At 36.3% G+C, this 19,044-nt stretch overlaps 2 protein-coding genes across 9 annotated transcripts; one reads left to right on the top strand and one right to left on the bottom strand.

Annotated features, from left to right (window-relative positions):
* Window positions 1-166: 166 nt before the first annotated feature.
* Window positions 167-4,141, bottom strand: LOC103333010 (Mitochondrial substrate carrier family protein). The gene is made up of 4 exons (XM_008235814.2): window positions 3,265-4,141; window positions 2,500-2,803; window positions 1,126-1,593; window positions 167-809 (listed from the first exon to the last, which is right to left on the bottom strand). The coding sequence occupies exons 1-4, from the start codon at window positions 3,708-3,710 to the stop codon at window positions 735-737; spliced, it is 1,293 nt and encodes a 430-aa protein (XP_008234036.2). The 5' UTR covers window positions 3,711-4,141; the 3' UTR covers window positions 167-734.
* A 7,436-nt stretch (window positions 4,142-11,577) lies between these two features.
* On the top strand, window positions 11,578-18,303 carry LOC103332995 (adenine deaminase). Of its 8 annotated transcripts, XM_089043825.1 has the most exons (9): window positions 11,615-11,738; window positions 12,713-12,957; window positions 13,065-13,161; window positions 13,298-13,368; window positions 14,284-14,568; window positions 14,740-14,818; window positions 15,430-15,538; window positions 17,406-17,493; window positions 18,022-18,303. In XM_089043825.1, the coding sequence occupies exons 5-9, from the start codon at window positions 14,308-14,310 to the stop codon at window positions 18,151-18,153; spliced, it is 669 nt and encodes a 222-aa protein (XP_088899951.1). In that variant the 5' UTR covers window positions 11,615-11,738; window positions 12,713-12,957; window positions 13,065-13,161; window positions 13,298-13,368; window positions 14,284-14,307; the 3' UTR covers window positions 18,154-18,303. The 8 variants fall into 8 exon arrangements, with proteins under 8 accessions (XP_088899949.1, XP_088899948.1, XP_088899947.1 ...); XM_089043823.1 differs by lacking the exon at window positions 12,713-12,957 and having other exon boundaries at window positions 11,578-11,738; window positions 13,319-13,368; window positions 14,269-14,568; XM_089043822.1 differs by lacking the exon at window positions 12,713-12,957 and having other exon boundaries at window positions 11,578-11,738.
* Window positions 18,304-19,044: the final 741 nt, after the last annotated feature.

Here is a 19,044-nt window from a genome sequence, read left to right as displayed (position 1 = left end):
GAGAGTTCATAGGGCAGAGTAGAACACAACCTATAATTAGGGGGCATTGCTAAATTTTTCCCTTAAACAAAAACTATTACCGAATTTGTGTGTTCAGTATTGGGATATCTCCTTTTAAGAAATGAGACAAGTAATATTCTTAGTTAATTATAGAAAAATATAAAAGAAAACACAAAAAGTTCACCAAGCATATAAGCTATCCTACTTCGTTCTATCAACAATATATTTTAATAAATCACAATTTGACACATGTGCAAAAGTTCTCAAACCATATAAGCTCTATCTTGATACAACTGGAGTTTGTGTTAGGCTCGTTGTCAAGAAACTTGAGCTTTCTATGTTGAAGTCCTCTGTAACTACATTGATTTTCTTTTGTCTCAACTGAACCACTTTTTGCACTTTTCAGATGCCAATGGAGAATTTATGCGGGGAAAAGAAAAAAAGAAAACGAAAGGCGAAATTTTCTGTCCGCTTGTGCATGCCTTGCGTGTCAGGATAAATTTCTTGTCATCTCACAGAAAAGTCAACCGAAAACATTGTGAAGAGCTCCTATGAAAATGCATGCCTTTTTTTTTTTTGCTTTTTTCTTTTTTTCTTTTGGTTCTTTTCCAAGAATCAACAAAACAAAACATGGAAGAAAACAAAAACAAAAACAAAAACAAAAACAAAAGTATTCATTCCCAACCAGTCAACCTCGACAAGAACCTCTGGTCCTTGATGTAGATTGAAAAGTATTACGTGGACTCTACTTTGAGAAAAATCTTCATGAACTCGTATACAAGATAACTGATTGCAGCTGATGGTAAAACCTGCAGAGTGAAGACAGAAAAATGTTAAGAAACTCATAATAAAATGATGTAATGACAACTGCGCAACTACTCTTAACAACCAAAATAAAACCACATCCACATTCACTTGCTCTTTTCACTGGGTTAATTTCATTTTACCCCCTCAAGCAGACACTTAATTTGACGTTTATACCTCATCTTAAACAAAAAAAATTACTATTTCGTATCCGAAGTTTGGTTAGTTGCAATGGTACACCTCTCTAATTATCATTTCAACACAATTAATTACACATAACCCAGAAGCGTTTCCAACTAAAGAATCGTCAGAGTACCATACCTGCAATAGGCTTGGTGTTAACCCAGCATAAAGAGCAGGTACACCTCCTTGCTCAACAATTTTCACACAAGTTGCAAATGCACTTAACTTAGTTGCCCGAACTTGCAATTGAAGGTGTCTCCTCACAACTTCAAAAGGATATGTAGCAGCTTCAGAACAAGCTCCGGCAATTGCCCCATACAGTAATGTTCTAATGGGACCTAACTCCAGTTGTTCCAAAGCATTCAGTTTCTCACCTTCTTGTTTCATGTGTTGGATTCTTTTCCTCCCTTCAGGTGAGTGCAGATAAGCCGATTTTAGTACATCATAAACACCGTAGAAAACTGCACCTGAAGGTGCCATGCTCACAATAGAGGGTAGTAAACCCTTGTAAAGAGAAAAGAACCCTTCAGTTTGGATCATGTGGCGGAAAGCACCAATTACACCACCCAAGGCTTCTCCACCAGGTGCTACCATCTTTGTCCTGATCTGAAATAATTGAAATTTTACATGTGACTTGGCTTGCAATGCCACTGTAAAAATTGTTAACAAATACCAGCTTTTTAATCTATAAGACCTGGGGCTCCAAGCAATGGCCACCTCTAAATCACAAAAACATTATTTCATTCAAAATGGGGTTACCAAAACAGTTTACATGGAAGCCAACGCAAATAATTTTTTTTCATATATAAAAGACGAAAGAAAGGCTTGCTCCTACTGTATATCCAAATAATATTTGAGGTTTGCTACATAAAATAACACTGAATAAAACTCAACTGGTTTCCATTAAACAATATATGCATCCACCTCAGGGTCTCATTGGAGAATTAACCTGTGCTAAGGCCATGCCCCTGCCAATTTCTTCTTTTTATCCCATTTGAGTAAATTTGGATGGTTTCTCGTGACATAATTTTACGTCTGACAAAATCAGTAAGAGATAAGGGTGATTCGTGCAGCCAGCTGACTCCCTTTCAATAGAAAGGAATAGCTAAACCAACCTAGCTGGCTGGTCAATCTCAAAAGAGAAAAAATGAACACAAAAATTCGAGCTGGAATGAATGCCAAGGTGTGGAAACTCTAATGTGATACACAAAGATACTGCCTGTCCTGCACACACACACACATGCTCACATTCTTCTTTCTGGCTAGAATTTATTAAAAAAACCACACCAGAGTTCTCAAGTGCAAGCTAAAGAATTTAGGTCATGAAGACTCTCAAGGAGTGATCTATAAAAGTGTGGGTTATGGTGACCTCCCATCCTGCACATTGCGCTAACTATGAAGTACTAGAAGAAACTAATTTGAACACAAAAAATTGGAAAAAGGCACCAGGAAAATGTATGCTCATGGGATGAAATTAACTGAACCAAATAGCAGTAGTAAGTAGCAACATACCGTGTCCATAGGTAAGCAGAGCAAGGTAGCGGTAATTCCAGCGGCAGCACCAGCAAGAAACCTCTCATAATTTGTGGATTCCTCATTCTTAGACAATTTCATCAGATGATTTCTGTAAGTATCGTAAGCATAGAAATTGATAGCCTTAAAGGGTGCAGTGCGAAGAATATTGACAAAGTTTCCTTTCCAAAATCCTTTCAGCCCTTGAGAAGCTGCAATCGTCCTGATGAGCTCAAAAAGGTTCTTCTGTTCGCCACGAACTATATATTCCAGCTTTAGCCTCTCAAGAGGAGCAACAAATGTCCTAATACACCGGCATCCATAGGGGCAGGTGAAACACCAAAAGTTTGAATGTCAGTGCATAAGCAGAAGAGAAGCATATGATGTACCTTTTAGCCAATTCAAAGCATAACCAATAATTCAGAGCCACAATCACAAAGAAATTATAATTGGACGCTCCTTTTTAGTTTCTTCAAAATCACAGGATAGGAGAGAAACTGTCAATTGGGTTTTAAGATTTCCATCATTGAGGACTCAAAGATATATAACCTGGACCCAGAGTTAGTTCCTCATATACTCATATATCTATCTGGGTTAGCTTAAAAACAGAAGCTTTCCTTTCATCTTTGGAAAAACCAAGACATTACATCTACTCTTAATCTCATAGTCTCTGCCAATTCACAAATAAATGCAAACAGTCATTCACCCGCCAAAAGAAGAAAGAATTTTTTTAAAAAAAATGTAATTGTTTTAGAGAGAAGGAACCTGGAAACCATAGCAGCAACAGCTCCAGACCAGAGATGCTTTGTTGTGTTCATAGCACCTGATCCCTTTCGTACAGCCTCACTCTCACCCTTCTCGAACACCACGACGGCCTCCTCCGACGAAAAACTTGTATTCCCATTTTGCCCCAAGACTTGCCCAGATTCCCCAACACATCCATCGTCACCATTCCCTTCACTCCCCTTTATCGACAAGGTCACAGACAAGAACAGAGCACCGCCGCCACCTCCTCTCAAACCTCTAAGACGCACCGTTTTGCCACGGCGTGTGAAACTGAAACGGGTCTTGGGGGGAACCAAGGAGAGGAAGGAAGGAGGGACGGTGTCATTGGGGTGGAGGAACAGACCACCGAGGAAGAGGGGACCGGGATCGGGATCGGAGGGCTGGGATTTGATGAGATGGGTGAGGCTGAAGTCCGGTGGGTGCATTTCTGGGGATGTGAAAACGGCGTCGTAGAGTGGAGGTGGGGTTGGGGATGAACGACATTTAAGGGTTAATAAGAGAGTGGAGAATTGGGGACGGGGAAGAAGCTTGAAGAGGACGAGAGAATGGAATATATATTATTTGCAGAGGAGAGTGACATATGGGAGTGAGTTGGTGATGGTGGATTTTGTGGGTCTTGACTCTTGCTTGCTGTGCTGCTTTTGATTTTGCTTCTGCTTTTGCTGCAGCTTCTGCTTCTTCTTGGTTCCCATCGCCTTCATGCAGCCGCTATCTCTCTCATCATTGCAAAATTCACATGGCTTTTTAGTTTAGCTTTCATCGAGCTTCTGCTGTTTTTCAGCTGCTCTTATTTGGACGGTTGCTTGCTTGCTTGCACAGTCCCTCCTTTCTGTCCTTTCTGTTTATGTTTTTATTTTATTTTATACGAGGGACATTCTATTATAGCGTGTGTCAATTGGTTTTTTTAAATTTTTTATTATTTTATTTTAGAATTAAAAAAGATAATAGTTCTCTTTTTTTTAATAATTTCAATTCTTAATCTTTGCCTTAGGAGAGGGGGATTCGAACTCAAGTAAGGAGCACATCAGCTTATGTTTATGTTTGTTTAAATGATTATGATGGTATTCTAAGTCAATCATGTATTAATATATGTTTTATTTTATTTTATTTTATTTTACCTTTTCATATAGAGTATGTAATTTGCTTGGAATACCACCAGTGTCATGTGAGTTCTTTTCCTCTTAACCACAAGTCGTGGTACTTCAACACATTATTTACCAATGTGGTTTGCAGCGCAGTGGTAGAGCTATTGGCTTGCAAGTTAATGGTATGCGGTTTGATCTCTCATGGCACAATGTGCGTGTGTGTGAAAATATCCCATCTTTCCCTTCCTAATTATGGCAAAAAGAGGAGAAGAAAGAAAACATATTATTTTCATACTTGATCTTCACCAACTTTTTATTAGAAATAAATTAGGGTGGTTCGATCTTCACCAACTTGCAGGGCTTGCAAACAGGGACGAAGTCGTGTTTGGGCTTGCAAGCTATAAACAGTTCCATTAGAGCATTAAGTTTTCCCCACCCCAACCCTCCCAGCAAAAAATTATAAATTCTAGCTCCATCCCTGCTTGCAAAGATGAAATTGGGGTTCTTTGTGTTATCCTATCCCAAAAAAAAACAAAGTTGCCTGCACTACAGACGTAATGAGAATTATGCTCTTATAAGTGGATGTATTTTATATGCAACTTGTAGCTCTAGAATATGTTCACCTCTCAATGCCTCTTATAAGACTTTTGGTGCCCAGTGAGTAGTAAAGCATGCATGCCCAATATAAAGGACAGTCCTACTAACTAAGACACGACTTATGTCTATGTCAACGGCCATGTAATTCAAGCCATCCCAAGCCCATACTTCTGCTGGAATGGAATATATCCTGCCGGAACACATCTCCATCATCCATCATCTTAATCCCATACCTTTATAAAAGCCAAGACACCCCATCCAAATCCAACCCTCATATTGACCACAAACAAGAAGCATCTCCACTCTAAGAAAATCTCCAGTTTTGAGTTCCCTTTTAAACATTCTTTATCCATGCATGCACCCATCCGAATTTAAATCCCCAAGCATTTTAGAGTTACTGTCAAGTACAGCCATATAGGGATGGCAACGGGCCAGTTTGGAACTGAGTATGACAATACCATTCTCGTCTCCACTCTTCATCTCCGATAAGAATTTTTAGGGAATCTCCATCCCTGAACATGTTCGGGGATCCCCCCCAAACCCAACCCGAATCCTTTATTATTATTTTTTTTTGGCTTTAAAAAAAAAACTTATCTTACATTATAAAACTAATTTTACCTTCTTTTTTTTTTGTTGGAGAAATTATGGGATTACAATCATAATTCAGGCTTCAGTCAAAAAAACCACTAGCCACAAATGGTCATTACAATAATGGAGCGATCTAACATCAAAACTAATTTCACCTTAAACTATCAATCACATTTAATTGACCTATAAAATTCAACTCAACTACTCACAATCATCTCAATTAAATTTTACAAAACTAAGTAAATATTAAGTTATATATTTATTGATTATCTATATATATAAAGCAAAAGGCACATAATGGTGAAACATTCAAAATACCAGAAAATGTTTTAGTTAATACAAACATTAATAATTGAAATTATTAATTAAATGATGATAATATGGTAAATTCACTTTTTTCATATTAAAACAAAATTAGATAATAAGTCCTATTTTTATGAAACACAACTACCCATAAAAAAGCCGCTCGCAATTGTTGAAGCACGTACGGAGAGACTAGTATTATATTATATGTATATTACATAAACATAAATATATTACGTATCAAGTCGAGTTTAGGAATGGAGATAACAATACCATTCCCAACATGTACCCAACTGTGAATTTTTAAAATTCAGGAATCCCCGTACCCGTCCCCGATGTTTCCTCGAAATATCCCCCATTAGGACTAGGGACCCGATGGGGGTCCAACCCGACAAGAATTTATGTCATCCCTACATAATACTCACCAAGGCCGAAGCCCATGGAAGGGAACCATGTCAAATCAATTCTCCATCTTAATTCACCATCAGAATTTAAATCCCCAAGAATTTAGAGTTACTATCTTATTGCTAGATTACATCAACCAAGCCAAACTTAAGCTGTTGCTCAAACCCAAACTTGTCACCATGACCAATACCACGGACTTGTCATAAACTCCAATCCAAGCTTGAGTAGTCGAAATTACTTTGGTGGCCGGTCAGAAGACTAAGAGCATCCACAATGAATTCCCTAAACCACATCCTTAGACAAATTTTAGGGAGGCATTGTAAAAATGCAACTCCAACCATACTCCCTACCTACCTCCTAAAATAGGGAGTTTTCTAGGAGCTCCTAAATCTGAGGAGAGAGAAATGACTCCTAATGGCTCCCTATAATTTAATGCTACTGTATTTAATGAGTATTTCAAATATTTATTTAATGCTAACTATTTTTTATTTTATTTTATAATAAAGATGGACCAATCAAAAAAGAGTTATACCATTTATGACTCTCCAAATTAGGGAGTATGGTTGGAGCTGAAATTTTTTAGAGAGCTCCTAAAATAGCTTTTTTATATTTTTAGCTAAATTTTAGCTAAGAAATAGAGAGTATCATTGTGAATGCTCTAAGGAGTGGATGGACACCATTTTAAGCCATTGAAAGCATCACTAAAGGCATCTCAAGTCAAGAGCCACCTAAGCAAAGCAACCCCAAGAGCCGCAACAACCACACAAAAAAATTAATCTTCACTAAGGCTTACTTCTTATTGTCCTCTTCTATTGAGGGATGCCTCAAATAACTTTATTTAAGGAACACCTTTTAGGGTTCCCTACAATTTTTTTTAAATTTTTTTTAAAACAATCCAAACCGTCTATTTTTCAAGTCTTCATTCATAGATCATCTATGCAAAAAATCAGATAACTTGAAAATCATTAAGGCATCTAGTTGGGACCAACACAATAGACGAACACAATGCTTCAAGAAAAAAAAACTATAATAACAACTATCTAATTAAGTGGTCAAATGGTTTTGAATTCAAGTGATTTTTTCCAGAGATGATCTTTGAGGTAATATCTAAAAATTAGATCGTTTAGATCATTGAAATACAATGTCTGGTGGGCCCTACAAAATGTCCCACAACTGAAACTCATTATATGTGTGTGTGTGTGTGTGTGTGTGTGTATGCTAGGAGACTGTATAAAATTGTGAACATGCCACTATTAACAATGCAAAAACCATAATAAACTTGAAGGAATAATCTTGCACACCAAGAATCTGATTTATAATCAAAAGATTGTGTAGTGAATGGGGAACTCGTTCAATGTTGGTTCTTTTCTATTCCTCAAGAAAAATGAAGACTTTAAAATTTCTCTAATACAATGAAAAAGAATAAAACTACAAATAAAAAGTAAACAAAGGGTGAGATCGATGGATCTGATTAGAACTGGGACCACTACCACCTTAGAGAACTTTCTAGATTGATTTGAGCACTTGGGAAGACTTGGTGGCAGTTAGAACTTGCACTATACTACTGTGCTAGCTAGCTATTTTAGTAAGAAATCATACACATGCAATCCATATTTCATATATATGCTTCTGAGCTTCCGTAGTGCTTGAATTGTCATTGACCTTTTAATAAAAGTTTGCAATCAGTTCTATCATTCAGAAATCAAATGATAGACATACTTGGTGCTATACTTGTTGTTGAGGTTGGCTCACCTATTGGATGTAGAAGGAACGAAGGAAATAAGCAATCAAGGGGTTGCAAACCTAGTGATTGGGCTCTGGCGCTCGAGAGGCAGAATGTCAAAATTCAGACACTCAAGAGGGGGCTCGAGCGGTAGTCACGTTGCATATGCGAATCCTACTCATTTTAGGATTGTTTTCCCTTCGATTTTGGGGAGTTTTAAGTTTCCTATTCAGTATATGATTTTACTACCTATAAATAGGCATGTTAGTGCTAGGGTTTTTAAAGGGCATCAAATTGGGTTTGAGCAAGGGTGAGAGAAAAGAGAGTAAGGGTTTCTTGTGAGAGCTAAGGGGATTCTTCATTGTAACCAAAGTTGTTATTGTATACTAGTGAATTTCTCAGATGGGTCACCAAGAGAGCATAGACACAATGCCAAACCTCTATAAATTCTTCTGTTCTCTATGTGTTTGCTTTACTTTGTGGGTGTGTGTTTGCTTTGTTCTCCTGTGGCTTGTGTGTGTGCCTACTGGTTGTGTAGTACATCAACGACAAGGTCTCAGAGTGTTTTCGCACAAAACTTGTTTCACAAGTGTAGTCCAAAATGAATCGTTGGGCAAAAAAAAAAGATAGTTAAAATGGGATCTCGAGCCTCTACATTTACGCATTGTGCATTTACACACATTTGGCTTAATCTGAACCATCACAAAAATCCAATAGTTGAAGCTCAAGCCACATAAGCTACACTAATTTTAAATTATTATTATTTTTTAATTTAATGGCTAACTCTGTTCCATTAGCCCTTTTACCAATACTTTGGCTCCCGATGCTTTTTTTTTTCACCTTCCAAAAAATTGATTTCAATTCATTTGTGAGTCTTTTTGGAGCATCGTATGTCTCTGTGAAGAGCAGCCGAAGAACCTTATCACCCAACAAAATTAGTTTGGATAAGAGGGGGAAAGGGAGAAAACATAGATAAAAAGAGGCGATTTAGAAATCCTTGAAGAATCTTTTGGACTGAGGTGGATCCACAGTTCAAGTCCATCACTTCTCAACCAACAATAAATTATTCTTTTATTCATCATTCTGTGTCTTTAAAATAACACTAAAACTAAATTAGCTGATGTGGCTTGCTTTTTATCATTGGATTATTGTGATGGTTCGTATCGGGTTCGTATCAGGTATTTAAGCGGATTGGGCCCGCTTAAGCTTGTAGTGTGGTTGGGTGCGAAATAACGATTTCGTGCTTGGCATGACATGTCGCTTGACATGTTTTTAATTGTGATGCTTAATGGGATAATTAGCATGGATTTGTATAGCTAATGCATTTTGTAATCTTAATCTCGATTCATAGTATGACAGATCATTTATTTGGCATGACACGTGGAGTGTGACTCGTGCATGACGGATTTTCATGTGCTTCAAATGAGGTCTTTTCTAAATAATATATCGTTTTGGGCCGAGAATATATTCAGATCCAACAGTAAATTTTTTGGGCCTCAACAATAATATACAAATTGGACCTTTAAAAAATAATAATAATAAAAAGAAAATACAGATTGGCATTGAGGCCATTCATGAAAGTTGAAACAACCAAGGAAAAGGAAGTCCCATAATTTCGCAAACCACATCCAAACATGATTGTATGTCGAAGATGATCATTAATTCCCAGTAGCAGAGCAAAACCACATAATCACAAAACATTAGGTACCAGCACACTCACAAGAGGGCGGGTCCCACTGCTCTATGCAACAGCCCTACACAACAATTTCTCCTACCCAATACTATCTCCTATTTTAGACTTCAGCACCGTACCACGTCGCAGTCACAATGTCACCGCCTCACATGAGGGGAGCATGGGTGGGGTGGGACCACTGAAATAGTTTAAAATGAGCCCGTGACTCCCTCTACTCCTGTCCTTGATTAACTTTTTGTCTGACTGTCCGTGCCATGCCATCAAACCTTTTCCCCTACTTTTAAGCTTCACATGCGGCTAATTTTTTTTTTCTTTGGTTTTACATACATTTTAAAAGATTAATTACATTTTCGGTCACTACGATTTATCTCAAAATCAAATATGGTTACGATGATTTTAATTTTTCCGATTTCATCACCGTAATTACGATAGTTAATAAATTTAGTCCTATATCTCTCAATTCCGTTAGTTTGCTTAATTAAAAAATATTTAATTTGAAGTTAAAAATAATTAACTTAAATATAAAAAACATAAAAAATAAAAAACGTAACAACAATTAAAAACCCCCAACCTACACAATTAATCCCGACCAAACCCCCCGCCGTCACCAACGCCCAACCCAAACCCAGCATCTCCGCCGCCCCCATCCTTTTTCTTCCTCCTTTTCCACCATCCCCACCTTCGTTCCCTACACCCATTTCTCCTTCGGACCCCTACACTCATCCCATTTCTCTCAATTTCTGATATGGATGAGTTTGGTGTCTTAACCGAACAATATGGGTTGAAGCCCCAAGGAAAATCGGCTCCAATGGCAGCATCCAAACGATCCAGAAGCACCAACGGCACGCAAGCCTGGAGTTCAAACAAAGGGAAATCGGGGGGATGGGGTCTGGGTTGTTGGATTCGTTGGGGGGTGTCTATGGATGATTTTTTTCTTTCTCTTTTCTGTAGTTGCTGGGGTTCTGGGTTCTGCCGACGATTTTTTTGTTTTCTCTTTTTTTGTAGTTGCCGGCTAGGGTGGGGGCAGCTGGTGGTCATGGGAATGGGGGGAGCGTAGAGGAGAGGGGGAGAAGAAATCGATCGGGGAGAGGAGAGAGAGAGTTTTATTTTAAAATTTTAATTAATTTAAAATTAAAAAAAGAGAAATGTGAGATCCCTAGTGCACAACTAACAGAGAAATCTGACGGAAACGCTAACAGCAGAATCATATTGTAATAAATTTATAAATACAAATTTATAAATAAATTCAATCTTAGACATGTATTTATAAAAAAAACTCAAACACTATTTAAACATAGAAACACACCCAAAATCAATTTCGAAATCAACAATTATATATTTTTTGGGTGTGTTTAGAAATGAGTTTTGAGTGTGTGTAATGATGGATTTTGAGTGTGTTTATAAAGTGTTTTGGGTATTGAGTTTTTTTATAAAGTGTTTATAAAGTGTTTATAAAGTGTTTATAAAGTGTTTATAAAGTGTTTTGGATAATTTCAGTCTCCATTTTAAGTGTTTTAGGAAAATTTTCATTTAAAAAATGGAGTATGTGATTGAAAAAATTAAAAATATATGAACCAACATATCTTAAGTGTGTAATCAAAGTTACTAAACTGTAATGAATTCTTTTATTTATTAGATAACAAATAAGAATTTACTAATATTTTTATGTCAAGACTAGTAGCTAGAAAAGAAAAAAGGTTTTTTAGGTTTTAGACATAAAAAAAATTTCACTTTTGGAAAAAGCCAAAGTTTTTTCAAAAAAAAAAACCACTCAACTTTCAAATCAAAGACATGCAAATGTATTGGATTCCTTAGAAATCTAAAAATAAATAAGGCGATTTTTGTTCATTTTCTTCTTTTAAAATTTTTCTCTCTCCTTTTGCTTTTTCCAAAATGTCCCAAAGAAAAAAGAAAGAGAAAAGAGAAAAAAGCGCTCTTCATCCGATGTAATTATTATAACGTTAACTTCTCTCTCTCTCTGTGAAATTGTGAAAGTGTTTGACTTCTCTCTGGTCTGGAACACAATCTCTCTGCAATGGCTGTAAATGCCTCCGACGAGGTAAAATCCCTTCACTTTATTTTCTCTTTTCCAAACGAATAATCTCATTTCTCTTCTGCATTGCGAAGCTTACACTGTCTTTGAGTTTACACACTCTTAAATTTGAAGATTTGCTCACTACATATGCTCTTCCTGTCCAATTCGACTTGCTTCTAGGTTCAACTTCAAACTGTACGTTTTTTTTCTTACTAAGAAATTTAACTTCGAAGGTGGTAAAAAATTGGTCTTTTCAACTAACAATCTCGCTAGAATTTTAGATGCACTACAAAATCAAGCACATAATTCAAAGCCTTTCTAATTTTTCATCACCCAGCAGAATCTGGTATCTGTTGGGTTCATGAATACTAGCTCATTGACTCACAGTTTACTAACAATGGTTCAATTCAAGGCTGATTGGCTCCGAAATGAAGTGGGTTTCGTTGAAACTGCATTACAACATTGATTTTCTGATGGGCTTCGTTGTAGGCATCCTTATCGAATAGGTTTAGAGATGTCCCCTTAATCCTTCTTCTTTCTTCATGCGGATTGGTGGAGATTTTTATGTTGAGCTTTCTTTCTTGGTCAAGACATAGCTAGCTGGTTGATAGAGACTTTTATTATAGTGTTGGTGGACTGATGGATAATGCTTTTGTATTTTCTTCATGTAATTTAGTAAGTCGTTTTATTTTCAATGAAGGAGAAAAGAAATGTTAGTAGAAGTAGAGTAGTCTTTACAAGTCATGGCGTTGATAGTACCCTTTCTAATCAAAGGTTGCTTACTGCTTTCCTAAATTTTTTTGTTGAGCTTGAAATTCGGCTGTTCAACTTTTGAATTGCAAGTCAATGTCGTCTTTGTTTAGTATAAAGATTGTCTTATATTATTTTTAGGTACCTAACCTATCAATAATTCAGGAAAAAGTCTCCTAGCTATATTATTTTGAAGTTAAATGCTTGCATGCCTGCCAAAATGACATGAGCACAAATATTGGATTCAGGTGCTTAATGTTGTATCCCTTGCGTATTCAGTGAAAAGGAAGAATGTTTGACTACTATGGGCTCAATACCCTCAATTCTCAATAACCTTGTCTAAATTTCTCAACCCTTCAGTGGCCAAAGGGGAAAAAGGCAACCACCAAAAAAAAAAAAAAAAAAAAAAAACCTTATGTCCTCGTTTAGAATTTTTGGAATTCTCTTGGTTCTTTAAATCATCATAAAGAAGTGGTCTTGTTCCAGTTTGCAGGTCCAATCAATACCATATGTTCAATGTTAAATTTTATTTTGAGGTACAGTTTTATGCATGCATGAATCTAACACATACATTACTGGCCGGGAAAACCTTACATCCAGGGAAGTGTGGATCAAAGTTGCAGCATACCTGTTAGCTGTTCAAATTTTAAATTGCTAAAGCAAACTATTGATGAAGTCGACCGGCATTGCTCTCTTGGTATCTCTCTCTCTCTCTCTCTCTCTCTCTCTCTCTCTCTCTCCCCCCTTTGTGCTAAAGAAAAAAAGATAATTGTAGATAATTAGTTCATGTAAGCTCTGTTAGCTCCAATATTTATAATGGCATTTCATTCCAGATATTTTGCCTCTTCTTTTAGAGAAGGCTCCACTTCCAGCAAAGCTGAAATGTCCCTTTCACAGCTCACATGTAAGTTTCCACCTTCTAATATTTAATACTGTGCTGGAATAATTTTAGGCTTATTTTTGTGTGTGTGGAAGTTCTGCTGTTTTGATTGCAAATTTAATGCTTAAACACGGAATACATACATAATTTCACACCTATATACACTAGTCCTTTCTAGTGGGATCCCGTTTTCTAAGAAGTACACAGGATAGCATCGTTGGGTCCATCCCTGAATGTGGTCCAATAATCTGAACCATCTAAATTTTGGATCATTAATTAGGGAGTCCATGGAAAAAATTAGTAACCGGTAAAAGTTTGACCATTTAACTATCATGTTCAGTGTTTATCTGGAACACATTGGGTGTCTATTTGTTTGATCATATTTAGATGACTTAATGGTTCCTGGTTTGGTTATTATTATTTTATTTTATTTTATTTTTTTGTAAGGGGTTCCTTGAATAGGGATTTAACAAATGGATGATTTGGATTATTAGACCACATTGAAGGCCTCCTTATAAGTTTTCTACATATGCATATATTTTGTGCGCATAAATACACCTACTGCTGTATGACTTTGTCTAATAATTTACATAAGAAATCGAAAACGTGTGTACAATTTGACATTGAATTCGGTCTGGCTTTCATTTATTCAACAAAAGAGGATACATATCTATGTGTATGACTAATTGACGTTTTCATCTTACACCTGGATAGGACCTTTTGTATTAACTCACCTGGATACATTAATAAAGTCATTTTTTTTAATGGATTCTCCATTAATCTTTCAGTTATAACTATTGGCTCCTGCTGTAGACCCGTTTTGGTTATCATTGAGTCAAGGAATCTGTTTAAGTAAAGTTAACAAAACATCAGTGATGTGGTTTCAAGTAAGACTTTTTGTTTCAAGTTCACAGCATTTTGAAGTCTTCTGTTGTGCAGGCCCCAGATGTCTATAGCATTTCAATGTTGCCCGAAGAAGGCAACAGTTTACGATGTGCTTCAGTATTGGGCTATTTGAACTTTTTAAAAGTTTATAATTCATCTAAAAGTCAGATGTGCACGGATGCTCAGTCGAGTTGCCAGAACGGCATTGATTCACAAGCAAACATGGCAGATTCTCATCCCCCATGCATCATTGAAATAGATCTTGAGAAGGGATGTATTCAAGCACCAGAATCTGAAGAGGAAGCTATCGAAAGTTTGAAACGTGAGGGTTTACTCACTGTAAGTTACAAGTGGTCATCTTTTAATGGTTTATCCTTTATTTATCTAGAATAAACTGCAAACTAGAGATGTTCCAAAAATTTCTTTGCATACATTAATTTCCATCACTTTCGACATTTTCTGTTTTCTGCTATTTCTAATTTTAATATCAGTGGGTTACAACACTTTCAGAGGGTGTTTCGCAGACAGGCAAGCCTAAAAGTAGGTGGGAAACTTATGCATCTTCTATTCAACCATGGCACTTCAAGAGGTACGTAAGATTTGTTCTGTTTGTTTCTAAATTATTATGCTGTTTGAGTCATTATTTTTCTGTACTACTTTGCAACCAAAAAGAATATAATGATAATCCTGGTGATAATTCGTAACGTACAGATTCTTGTACCAAGTTTCGATGTTCCTTGTGGGATGCCTGTTTGTTCCAAAGAGATTTGGGACTTATTTTAGCCCAACTGGAGCCATAATGACTCAGTAATGAGTTCAATCCTGAGTGAACTTTAAACTATTCTCATTCTCCGTTTCAACAGCATTCTTCTACCTTTAAAAGTATTTGACCTGAACTTTAAGATAGAAAACCTAGAAGGCCTGACCAGAAAAAAGGAAAGAAAAAATCTGGACTCTATGTTATCCTTTTATTTATTATTTATCTTCTCTAAGACCACAGTATGTTGAATCTTCCGGGGTTTTCTGCTTAAGATGCATATTGCATAAATATAATAAATTTTTCTAGTAGCATTACTTTGAGGCTCTCTCACTTTTATCTAAGAGATGGATGACTTGTCCACATAAGTCTCTCTCACTAATATTTTTACACTTTTCTACACAGTAAATGAGAAGTTGATTTGATTCTCATATTTTCAACAGATAACCCAGTGCCTGAGAAAGTTCATGAAACACCAAACAACCGGTGGAGAAGATGCAAACGCACTGCCTCATTTGATTCCAGAAAAGTCGTTTTCCTGTTTTCAATCTTGTAAGTAGTAAAATAAGCAAGCTGCTACTAAATATATATATATATATTTTTACAATTGTGAAATCTTTCTTCCAGAATACTATGGATTTTATGTCATGAGACTTTTTAAACAAGAAATTGACTTGATCAGACAAACTGTGATTATCATGACCAACAATTGGATGAGGAACAATGACATATAATGTTTTAGTTGGATTGATGTGAATTCTAAACTTTAATGTTTTACATTGACACACTTTCAGTAGAAATCGTTAGTCTCAAGTTAGTACTTGATTTGATCTGACACTTTGTAACTGTCATGAACAACAGTAGGATGGAGAATGGTGGCTTTTTGTCATAGGGTTTAATTGATGTGAATATTAAAGTTTTCAAATATTTCAAATTAAAATAGTTTGTTGAGTGCTCAGATTCCATTCTAAGTATCATGCTTAATGTTCAGGTCTTCGTTCTTCACATAGGGTATAGTGTGCAGTCACTAAGTATCATAATGCAGCAACAATTAATCTCAACTACTGAATCTTATCATGACATAACTTAAGACTCTAATGATTCACCAACAATTAATCTCAGGTCTCGTAGATTCATCTTATAGTCACTAAGTATCAAGATTCAACATACTGGGTCTTAATTCTTTCTAAGTGTCATGTTTAGATTAATCTTAAAATTAATTTAAACCTATTTGACTAGTTATTGGTTTCTTTGGAAAATCAATTTGGGGTACTATTCTTTTTTATTTTTATTTTTTCAAGAATATCAATAATCTAGTAAGAAAGACAAACAAATGTATCAGAAAAACTTTTGGAAAACTGAAAAGAGAAGCCAAAGTATTCACCTTTGGCCTGAATGTGGCTCGGCCCCTGAACACGATTACATCACCAGCTGCATACACTGTCAAAACTTCATGTCCTTCATTTGGGAATTCTGCATAACCTGTTCAGTGTCTCTAGTTCTTTGTACCAAGGTTGGTGCCTAGAAAGCAGAAAGGGACTACATGGCAGCCAATTATGAAAAAGCTTGGCATCAGAAACAGGATGCTTACCATTAAAAATGTAAAGCTGAACCTGTGCCATTTATAATTCAGTGAGCAGGAGAATTGCTAGAAATAGAGGAAGATAAGGTTTTGTGAGTGAAGCCATGATGGTATGGTGAAGATTACTGGTCAATATTTGGTTGAAAGAGTCAATATACTGTTGTTTTTTTACCTCCTGTTTTTGTGCAGTGTCTGCTTTTGATGTTGAGCTTCAAATTTCAAAAATTGTGCAAAAGATGGGATGTAGGGACAAAACACGATTGCAGTTTTTCGGATGAATCTGAGAGATATGGGTAGTCAGTATCAGTAGGATGGTGTGGAAATTGCTAGTAAAATTCATGATCAACCAATTAAATTAGGGATGGTATATTACGGTGGGATTGTTGTGCAGCACGCAATAAAATCCAGAATACTAGAACCAGGTTCCTGATTTACCCAAAATTTTAGCTACAGAAAATCTGATTCTTCTGGGTCAAGTGCTTGCTAATTGGTGCTCTCTGTGTAATGCACCAACAGATTCTGTGGCCCTTCTTTTGTCTACTGTCCTATACCTGGACTTATGGACCTTCATCTTTTGCATGACAGTAGTTAGGTGTTCTAGCTCTAATACTGATGTGGTTTGGAGTTGGCCTGTTGCCTGCGTGAAGAGGCGGTAAAAAGACTAGCGGAAAGTTTTCCCTCTTTGCATCTTTTGGTGCTTGCTATTTAAGTGGAATAGCAGAGCTTCTTTAACTTGTTTCTTTTTTCGGTCAGGTTTTATTCTTTCCTTTGGTTTATAATCTTTTGCATTCAGCTTTGTGTTAGTTGTCACCTTTTCTTTGGCTTGGTACTAAGTAGGTTACTTACCACAGAACCAAAAAAAGGAGCAAAACAGGACATTAGATGTGAACTAGAATGGGAAACTGCAGAAAGTTATGGAAAAGAGGTAGGTTGCAAAGGAAGACGTGCATAAAGTATGGTAATCACATGATACATCTCCAGTAGTTGAGATGATGTTCATTTTAGTCTAATGCTTCATCTTCGTATTTGACGCTGGAGGATATTAGTACTTTGTAACAAGATTTAGTCATTCCATGTATTTTTAAGTTTGGTTGAGTCATGTCGACAGAACTTGGCATTCTTGTTTGATATTTTTAGTGTGTTTGGTTATTCTACTGCTTTACTACAATTGTACAAATTGTGCTTTGTGGTCTGGAAACTAGATCATCCGTTCCACAAATGGCAATTGCTTTATTTTTGTTCCAAAACAAGTAAACAAACCTGAATTCCAATGGTTAAAGAAAGGTGTGCTTCATTTTTAAGGGTCATGATGCTTTTGTTGAAACTGCATGTACAGATACTGATATGCCTACATTTATGGTCGTAATATATGTTGTAAACCCAGGAAATTTGGTTTTCCTTTTCTTCTCGATCGTTTTTCTATGAATGACAATCATCAATTTCTGTTTTCCAGGTCGAGTTTGGGGACATTGGTTTTGATATATCTGACATTGAGAGTTCGGCAGAGTGCAGATGGTTTCATTCATGTCTAATTCGCTGCCACCTCATTCATGCTTCAAATGACTTAGTTGCTGTTGTGTCTTGAGGGCTACTTCTGAATTAACCTTCTTTGTAATGTAAATATTTGGCATTTTCTGGTGTCTTCTGTATATGGGTAATTAGATTGTGGTGTTGTAATAATGCTATATGGTTTGCCGCTATTGAAAGCTGATAGCAGACTTTTTAATTTGGATAATCTCCCATCTTGTTTAGTGTTCAAACCGAATAAAGTACATTAATGGGTTTCTGAAAGAAAAATCTTTGGATTTCTTGAAAGTAAAAACGAAAAAATTTTCGATTTCGAAAAATGGTGGTTGTAGTCCCTTCACCCCACTTTCGACAGCAGTGTTGGTCATTTACGGGTAATATGGTCATTTTAAGTCCAACCCCATCACCCACATTAGTTCAACCACTCTTAAGGCCAGTTTGACATTGTTATGCTGTGAAAATAATCGCTGCCAAATTTGCTGTGAGAGAAATTAGTTGTGAAATAAAGCAGTTTGGCATTTGGTATTTTTGTTAAAAGTGTTGGTACTGATTTTACGCATAATTGGAAAATGATTGTCGCATAATCATTAAACCCAGCGCCTCTTTAAAATTGATTCCTGATAATCAGAAAATGAAAGCAGTTCATTACCGCTTTCCCTTATAGCTTTCTTTCACATCAATTTTTAACAATAAGTGATTTTCTCACAGTTTACCAAACGGGTTGGGCTTCTCAAAATTTTTTAAAAATCACTTATCACCCCAAATAAACAATGCCAAACTAGCACTTACTCCCATTACCACTCGGTACTCAAATCTACCATTCCCACCACCACTAGCGAAGAACAAAGAACAAAGGCAAAAATTTAAGGGAAATAGTCCTTAATGCCACCAATTTTTTAATTTTAATAAGAAATACCACATTTTCCCATATCGGCTAAATAACACTTTT

The sequence above is a fragment of the Prunus mume genome, linkage group LG1, assembly GCF_029339155.1.
Source record: "Prunus mume cultivar Tortuosa linkage group LG1, ASM2933915v1, whole genome shotgun sequence".
Taxonomy (NCBI): domain Eukaryota; kingdom Viridiplantae; phylum Streptophyta; class Magnoliopsida; order Rosales; family Rosaceae; genus Prunus; species Prunus mume.
This window is presented reverse-complemented; position numbering and strand designations above follow the sequence as displayed.

Excerpts from the sequence above, each read along its gene's own strand:
- LOC103333010 (XM_008235814.2), bottom strand. The coding sequence starts at position 3,710 with ATGCACCCACCGGACTTCAGCCTCACCCATCTCATCAAATCCCAGCCC. Across the intron at positions 2,804-3,264 it reads GTTGCTGCTATGGTTTCCAG|GACATTTGTTGCTCCTCTTG; the intron begins GTTCCTTCTCTC and ends CCGGTGTATTAG. Across the intron at positions 1,594-2,499 it reads TCTGCTTACCTATGGACACG|ATCAGGACAAAGATGGTAGC; the intron begins GTATGTTGCTAC and ends CAATTATTTCAG.
- LOC103332995 (XM_089043821.1), top strand. The coding sequence starts at position 11,715 with ATGGCTGTAAATGCCTCCGACGAG. Across the intron at positions 13,162-13,297 it reads CGACCGGCATTGCTCTCTTG|ATATTTTGCCTCTTCTTTTA; the intron begins GTATCTCTCTCT and ends ATTTCATTCCAG. Across the intron at positions 13,369-14,268 it reads GTCCCTTTCACAGCTCACAT|TCTTCTGTTGTGCAGGCCCC; the intron begins GTAAGTTTCCAC and ends AGCATTTTGAAG.